At 36.5% G+C, this 8,700-nt stretch overlaps 1 protein-coding gene across 1 annotated transcript; it reads right to left on the reverse strand.

The window, feature by feature from the left end:
• Positions 1–1,614: 1,614 nt before the first annotated feature.
• LOC113756347 (1,2-dihydroxy-3-keto-5-methylthiopentene dioxygenase 1-like) lies at positions 1,615–3,550 on the reverse strand. The gene is made up of 4 exons (XM_027300040.1): positions 3,407–3,550; positions 3,128–3,310; positions 2,370–2,609; positions 1,615–1,982 (listed from the first exon to the last, which is right to left on the reverse strand). Exons 1-4 carry the CDS (start codon positions 3,416–3,418, stop codon positions 1,854–1,856), a joined length of 564 nt encoding a protein of 187 aa, XP_027155841.1. The 5' UTR covers positions 3,419–3,550; the 3' UTR covers positions 1,615–1,853.
• Positions 3,551–8,700: the final 5,150 nt, after the last annotated feature.

Here is an 8,700-nt window from a genome sequence, read left to right on the forward strand (position 1 = left end):
GACCCCCGAACCTTTTTCTTTGGCTTACGTGGACTAGGAGTCGTTTTAAAAAGGGTTTTGCTACTTTGTCTTTTAAAAACACTTTTTGGGTGACTTGGTACACCCCAAATCTATACCAAGTGACGACTCCGTTTTCATATTTAAAAAACCCTTTTTAAAATTTCATTTGGCCAAATCGTCGCTTTCCAAAGTCCCATGGCCTTTTTACTTTTCATTTTGCACACGTTCACACCACACTTCACACATCACATCACTCACATCCACATTCACAACTCGATCGAAAAGTGGGGCGCGACATCCCTCACTTTTGAAAGTATAATTTTATATCGTTTACAAATTCACATCAGTCAAATTTAATTTCTATTTAGGTTTCCGACTAGTATTTTACTGGAATCCACCACGCGCTTTACACGTGCTAATTTTTTATGGACAAAATTGTAAAATCACATTTCACATATTACGATCCATGATCCTCCATATATTCACAAAATGATTTTTCGTCCCTCATATTTCACAAAATGAATCTTTCATCTCTTACTAATCATATGCGCGAATACATTTTTTTTTTTTTAAAACATATGTATATATCTATTTGATTTCACTTAACAATACGAATAGATATATTATACGTGATCATTTGATTTCATCTATTATTAACTAGTAAAAAGTCTTGTATTCATTATCAAGTTGGCCACTAAAGCCATTCCAGATCAAAATGTTGAAAGAGTTCTTCGGTAGGTACATCCGTTTGGTTGGGAGTAAAATGTTTTAATGGGGAAAATATTTTTCATGAAAGTAATTTTTCAGGAAAATCATTTCTTTTTCATCATTTTCTTGGTTAACCTATTGAAAATTTTTTCTAACTTCATTTTCTGGTGTTTGTTTAACTTTTGAAATATTTTCCCCCCTTTTACCCCTACCTTTGCTTTCTACACGTTGTAACCACATACTCCTTTACATGCAGAAAATACGAAAAATGTTTTCCAGAAAACGTTTTACATCCAAACAGACAAGGCTTCACTTGGTCTTTTTCCTTTGTCAAAATTCAAAGAGCCACCATTACACGTTTGCATGCAACCGGCCTTTGAAGTCATATTTCTTTAGTGGTCCTGTTGATGAAGCTCTATAGAGAAGTGGACAAACCATCTACCAATTGTTCTTTCATCCAAAATTCTATACTGCCTTCCTTCTTTGACCTGTCTATGAGAATACAATTCATTTTGCTGCCGAATATTTAGCTATGGATTCTACATTACTGTTTGATGGACACTGGAGTCCAGGGCCTGTGGGCTGGCACTGCTCGAATATAAATGTCAACCAGCAATCAGCTGGCAAAGTTTCCTGGTCTAACTTTCAGTTTGTCAAAATTTAGCCCATCTCATCATCACTGTCCAAGTACACAAAGCAGCCCACATTCCCTGAAGTCAGACAATGAACCGACCACCCATTCATCTCAATTGGAAACGTCAATTATTGCTTATTCTTAGATTTGAGGGAATGGCCGAGTGTTCTCTAATTCTGTGTCCTCTTCTTTGATTTCTTTTTCTTCATTCAATTTTGCCCTGTTTTCCCTTCACTTTAAGCAGTTCACTAGTTCTTCGTCAACCAAACATCTCATCTCCAAAAGGGTCCTATTCTTTGTAAAGTAGGATGCATGGCTCATTACGTTTCAGCCAAAAGAGGTGAAACTCAACAGCCAGCAGAATACATATATTAGTACTTTTTACTCACAGTTCCAACATAATTTATACCATACACTGTTGTATTGAAAGATAAGGCAACACCATATTTGTAAAAAAAAAAAATACCAAAGACCAGAAAACGTCCCCAGCCCCCTCTTTGATAAGGTTGTATCAATGAGCTTCCAGTAGCACTCCCACCTTCTCAGTGAAATTCTTCACGTACTCCTTCCTAGCCGGATGATCCTCCTGTGGCCGGTTAAAGGCTGTCCAAACTGGCTCTCCCACAAACAACCTCATCAGCTGCAGGCAATGCAAGTGAAAAACACAGCACCAAAGAGTCAGGAATCATTCAGGAAGGCCGTTGAGGACTGTAGTCTTCATGATTTGGCATAAAAGCCTAGCGAACTTCATCAAACGGGTTCCTGGACTCTATGACCTATTTCATTTCATTTCTAGTGGTAAACTCAGTTCAGTGGGATTTATCCTTTTAAATAGAGGTCCCCTGAGTTGATCCTTTTCATCGCTGACTACTTTAAATCCTGAATTGGCCAGAAATTGATAAAGCGAGATGAAGTTCTCTAGTTTTACATTTGGTCTGTCAAGTGTCAACTAATTCATGAATAGAATATCAGCTATGTATAGACATAGTCCCATCAGAAGTGAGGCTCATGATATCAATATTTTTACCTTCACATAGTTGCTGGTGTCAAGGGTGAACCGGTGGTAAATTCCAGCTGGTAACACAATAAGATCACCGGCTTTGATCCAGATGCGAATCCAACGATCATCCTTGTCTCTAACATCAAAGTAACCACTACCCTCTAAGCAATAACGTATCTCCTCATCTCCATGAATGTGCTCTGTATAGAAGTTCTTCAGCTTCTGTTCATAGTTCTCCACTTTCTCAGGGCACAAGTCCAGCAAATCCTTCATAACAGGAATGCAAAATTCAGGTATGGCATATTTTAACCCATCAGCAAGCTTGGCCTATGATAATATCAGCCTCAAACAATACTACGAGATATTGTACCACGTTGTAGTTGATGTCACACGATAGGCAAAGTCAAAAAGAGATTTTACACTGACACTACATATATAAGCAGATCATTCTGCAACTAACATAAAAAGAATTTTGTCAAGTAGCATCTTTTCGCAAGTGTATACTTATGAGCACAGCTAGAATTTAGAATCCCTTCGAAATTTACAAAAAGTTAATTGGTAATGAAACAAAAAAATTAAACTATTCTCAAATTACACAATAAGATGAACATGCCATGATGCTAATTAAGAGTATTAATTATCTCAGTAATGGAATTTCAGAGTTTCCCTAAACATGCAAGCTTTAGAAATGTTCTCGATCCACCACTAGCTAATACTGTATTCTAATTAAAAATTAAACTAATCCCCCAAAAAAATTTCAGAAGAAAGAGAGAAATTCATCAGACCATATAGCTGTAGCCTCTGCTATCTCTAATCTTCTTCAATTCTTCATCGTTCTCGTAATTCTCCGGGTTCAAATGCCAGTAAACTACTCCAAGATCAGCCAAATGCTCCAAGGAGACATGCTCTGGAGGGTCCCTCTTATGTGGAAGCCTTTGATCCTCACCACTTTCATCCATAAACCAAGCCTGCACGGACACAACACAGCTTGTGTATCAAGAAACTAAAATTTGTATGATGAATTCAAGAATTTTTACTATGTGGGCTTGTTTTAGAAAGCACACCTCAATTGCCATGAGAATTGAATAGCAGACTACGGCGAAAGTCAACAGCAGTTCAATGATAAATTCGATGGTTTTTGAGGTGTCAGTAACTGTTCAGTGGCTGCTGAAATACGTACATTGGCAGTCTGAAGGTTTGTAATGATGATATTCGTGTGGGGAGTTTTCGTGATAATCTTTGGTTTCCCATTGGTTTTCATGCCACGTGTGAGGTTTGATTTTCATTTGGTGTTTGTGGTGTGGTTTATTTTAACTGGTTCCTATGGTCCTGATAAATATCCTCCTCCTCCTCCTCCTTGTTTGTTCTGATTTCTGTCTTATACTCTGTCCATCTCCTTAGAAATAGATTATTAAAATGGCAGCTATGAATACTCTGGAATTCTAGCTAAAAATGATGGGACAAAAATATCCTTTCTTGCTGGTATTATATTTCCAGTCAAGGCACCGTACTCGTGAGCCACATGATAATGATACAACCATACTTCAAACTCCTCCCAAGCTTCCCATTTTCTCTTCTGGATCGTGGACAAGTAATTGGATGGTTTCATGGAATTGCTATTTCTGCAGACGACCAAAACTACAGCAAAGTAGCTGCGTCTTGTGTACTACTCGTACTAATAAAAGAATGAAGAGTTACCAACTTACCGGAACGGCTGAAAACTCTACTTAATTCTTTATTGACGGCAGAGAAGAGCAAAATGACCATGTAAGTCAAAACAATGAGTACAACAAAAATCACTGGACAATGGAAATCGTACGCAAAGGACATCTGTTTTTGCCTCATGGGGTTGACAGTAGACAGCTCATTCTAGCAACTTTCCTAAACATACGTGGCCCCGGCAAGCAAATTTTTTATATCAGATTTGCTACTTCTGGGATCAGCATATTAGTTAATTGTAATGTGTCTATGGAATGAAAGATTTGACAGAGAATTAGCCAAAATCCACCCATACCAGAGAAGAGATGGACCAAAAAAAAAAAAGAGAAAGAGAATAATTGTAAGGAACCAAACACAGTTCCGGATTTTGAGTAGTGCATGATTCAAAATCGAATTCAAGCTTACATACGTAATGTTGGAATGTATGCCCTAAAACAATGATTCTGTTTAATACATTCCTTGTTATGTTTTGTATTTTAATAACTTCTTCTTTATCTATTAAATGTTAGATATAACTGATAAAGTCCTTAGAATACTTACTAATGTGATAGTGGTTACAAGTATTGATGACTATGAGATATCAATCACATTTATAGTGACATTCTTAAATTTCCCTAGTCATAGTACTAATGAGATAGGACATCATTAGTACAGAAAGACTAATATACAATTAATCTCTACTTAATGTAAGTAGTGGTTGTTCTCATTATAACTCCCCCCGTCCCCCGCCCTGCCTCCGCCCCATTTCCCCCGTGGGAAAAGATGCAGCATATGCTAGGACTATGCTCGTGCAGAATATGCTAACTAGATTTAAAAAAAAAAAGTAAAAAAGAATAGAATTTGAACTGAAATCAAGCCATCAGAAAGAGCAAATTAGTCAGGTATGGAGAACAAAGAAGATGTCAAAGGCATGCAAGTGAAGCTAACATTTTGAAACTATGATGAACTGCCAAAACCCAAAAGACTGAAAGCTTGTGGATTGTTTCGAAAATCAAAATATCCCTTTTGCTTTTTCAAAATCAGAAAAAAGAGTTGTTAAGTTAGCAGCTTGAACTGCGGAAGTCCCGGAAAAGAATGGCTAAAGATGATAGCATTCTCAAGACTCACATAAGGAAGTTACAATGACAGAGGAGGAACACTACGTCTGACTCAGAAGAATCCCAAAAAGCCGTTGTCCACTAAATTTTCAGTGTGAAGAAGAACGCATTCAAGAGCGGACGAAACCAAAGCGTGAAGAAGAATGCAAAAAAAAGAGGGTGGATGGTCTAGATTCGGCAGACAGCGGTGAACGGTAATGAAAGGTAGATGAACAAAGGTACGGCAGATGACTAGCTTCGGCTTTGCAAATTATAAGTGAAGGTATAGGTTTAGGAAATTTAGAATTGTTTTGTATATATATATATATATATATATTTTTTTTTTTATGCCGGGGCCCCATCCCCCGCCCCGTTTTAAGGCGGGAGGAAATATTTTGTCCCCACCTCGCTCCATCCTCTGCCCCATTTCTACTCCCGCGGGCACCCGCTCCCATTGCCATCCCTGTTCTCATCAACTATGGTATATAGATACCGAGATTAATATGTAGATGATTTGTAAAGTATAAATACATTGGAATGATCCACTTAGAAATTCCATTAGGATATCTATCTAGTGTCAATGGTTGTATCTCTTGTGGTAAGTTATGTAAATGATCCTACAACTTAAGATCACTATAGTATCTTGAGTGTGAATCACTACATTTTGACTTTATTGCTTGTTACTTATTGAGAGTGACATAGAGAACAGAGATTGGGTGTAATGTTAAGCACGGAAAGATAATGAGTGATCAAGAAGGGATTCACTACTCCAACAGTAGGAGTTGATATCCGGATGGCCACTAGTGAAAAATTAACCCTAAAAGGTCGACTACGTTAGGTTAATTGAAGAATATTTTCAAATTAACCTAATCTAGGGTTAATTCTGATTAGGTTAATTCTGGAAACTAGTAAATTTAATTAGCCATTAAGGAATTGGCACTTATTCCTTATTCCTTGACTAATTGGATATCGGTGGTGAAAGGATAATAATTACATGGTAATTTCTCATGGAAAGGTTATGTCAAAATTCCCTTGACTAATTCCGGGTACTTGGGTGGTCATGATGTGTTGCTAGACACCGCTCATGATTTATAATTATGAATTAATTAATTATTGTAATTAATGATAAAATAAAATTGTTTATTTTATCTAATTTTTTTTGGGAATTATAAGTCATAATTATTGTCAATGTATTTGGAGTCTATTGGATCACACGCATCAGAGTTTTGATTCTGGATTAAAATTATGTGTCCGACTGAAGACTTAGAAATAAAGTATAAGATATTTTCGAGATTTAATTACAAAGAAAATAAATTTCAGACCTATTTGAGCAGATAGGAGAGTTTGTTATTGGATAAAAACCTATCTCTTCTTTTTTCTTTCTACAAATCCTATCTCTATTATAACAATGAAAAACCTATGACTCTCTCAAGGGAAAAATAGGGTTTTGACATACATAGAAAGTGGAGAAAAAAAAAGGTGTGTGAGACATACATAGAGAGAAAAATATGGACAAAAAAAGGTGAAAAGAAAGGCTGGCAACTTTCATCACTTTCACACATATATCGTAGAGACGATCCAGATATCACTCTCGCGTGGATTTCGGTAGAGACAGGACATCTGGATTGCTCAAGGGGTTATTCGTCTTCTCCAATTCGGCAGAGGAATGTCACACGGATTAAGATAATCCGTTTTTCCTTTTCTTCTTGAACCATGCGCAAAATTTAGGGTGATCCTGAGTGGATCTTTGGGAAAATTTTTAATTATTTCCGCTGTCTTTCTGTCCCAAAAACCTATCACGTAATAGTGCATTGAGTCTGTTGAGTGTTTCAAAAGAGAAAATTGTCAATTTAGTTCTTCAACTTTTTAACTTAAGGCGATTTCATCCTTCATCTTAAAATTAGTAGTCAATTTCATCCTTTTACAGAGGAGCTGCCAGTAAAACTCTTTTCGACACAAAAATCACCATCAAGTCAAGGCAATATAGGATTACGAAATAGGAACCATTTTTAAAACAATGAATGCAAAATATTTTCTGTTACATTGGGGAGAAAACCAATTCTCCATTAATTGGGGAAGTAAAACAAAAAGTGCAATAAACCAAATTGTTCTTCTTCTCCACCTCCGGCTATTGGAGAAGCCCCATGAAACTGCAAAAGCCAACCCATCAATGGAATTCCGAACCCAAATCCCCAAACCCGACTCAAAGCTTCTAATTCATTTATTTTTTGGAACTCCAATACAAGTCCACTCGTCAAGTCTCATTTCCCCAGCAAAATCCACTATTGGTGTCGGAGTAAAAATATTGACGAGGGCTATGCAACAGGAGGGGATGGATAAGGATGTAAAGAAGTCAAAGAAAAAGTTTGAATTGTAAGCCAAAAGATCAAAGTGAAAATGTTGTTTCCCAAATGATGATTTAAGGAAGCTGTTTCCCAAACTCTGATGCAATGATGAAGAGGTAGCTATCGACAAGGGAATGTTTAGAAAACAGCTAATCCATTTGCTAATTTGAATACTTTTCTTGAGTTTATCAAGAAAATTTTATATGTTAGTAAGTCTTAATTGTGGGGCTAAAATTACAAGACATATGATGATGTACAAAAACAATGTTGATGAAGGTTTTTTTTTTTTTTAAAAGACATATTGTCTTTGGAAGTTTGGCAGGAGCTAGTCGAAGAATAAGAATCAGTATGCAACTGCTCATTGAAGAAGATGAAATGTTTTCAACTTTACTCCCTAGCATTTTCTAATTTTTTGTTTTGATCTTTAATTTGTAATTCCTATATTACCCTTAATTTGGTGGTGATTTTTGTGTCAAAAAGTAGTATCACCACGAAAGGATGAAATTGGCTAGTAAATTTAAGTTGAAGGACTACAAACATCTAAATAAAAAATCGAAGGATAAAATTGGTTCAAGCAAAAAAATTTGAGGATTAAATTGACCATTTTTCCTTTTCAAAATCTGAGCTCGATTCAATAACTATTTTAAAGCTTGAGTTCATACTCGAACGTATTCGTTTTATTTAGATGCAAAAATTACAAATCATATTGGTCATCTAGTGGTGAAAGTTTGACTGATCAAGTTCCATAAATAATTTACTGAGTACGAATTACGAACAAGGATGGTAGAAAGGGCCGGCATTTAATAGAAGCTGTTACTTTCAGTTTTGGTAGGTTATCTAACGTTTGGCAGTCCTTAACCATTTTCCTGATCCAAACAACAAATGGATCCCACACGGCCCATACGGCTAATTCTCTCTCTTTCTTTTCCTGACCCGGCCTTAAATGAGTTCTGAACATCAACCTGACTGAACCCAGAAGGCGCAGGCCACCCTCTTTTTCATTTTCTCTTGAATCCAGAGCCGAATGACCGAAACCCCTGCTTGTAGGCCCGCACAAGCATTATCCATCATCCCCCCACCCTTGATTTAATGCAACAATTAATGTAGGAGTACTGGATAGAGTTTGTGCATCTTAAATGCTTTTCTTCTTGATTCTTTAATGTTTTTCTTCTTAATTTTGTTTGAAATTAAATTTAGTACTACACCTACATATTTTCC

The sequence above is a fragment of the Coffea eugenioides genome, unplaced genomic scaffold (genome assembly GCF_003713205.1).
Source record: "Coffea eugenioides isolate CCC68of unplaced genomic scaffold, Ceug_1.0 ScVebR1_2190;HRSCAF=3179, whole genome shotgun sequence".
NCBI classification, from domain to species: Eukaryota; Viridiplantae; Streptophyta; class Magnoliopsida; order Gentianales; family Rubiaceae; genus Coffea; species Coffea eugenioides.

Bases quoted from the DNA above. Each gene is read 5' to 3' on its own strand.
- LOC113756347 (XM_027300040.1), bottom strand. The intron at 2,610-3,127 runs GTCTGATGAATT...CCTGTTATGAAG, and splicing joins GCAGAGGCTACAGCTATATG to GATTTGCTGGACTTGTGCCC. The intron at 1,983-2,369 runs GTAAAAATATTG...CATTGCCTGCAG, and splicing joins ACACCAGCAACTATGTGAAG to CTGATGAGGTTGTTTGTGGG.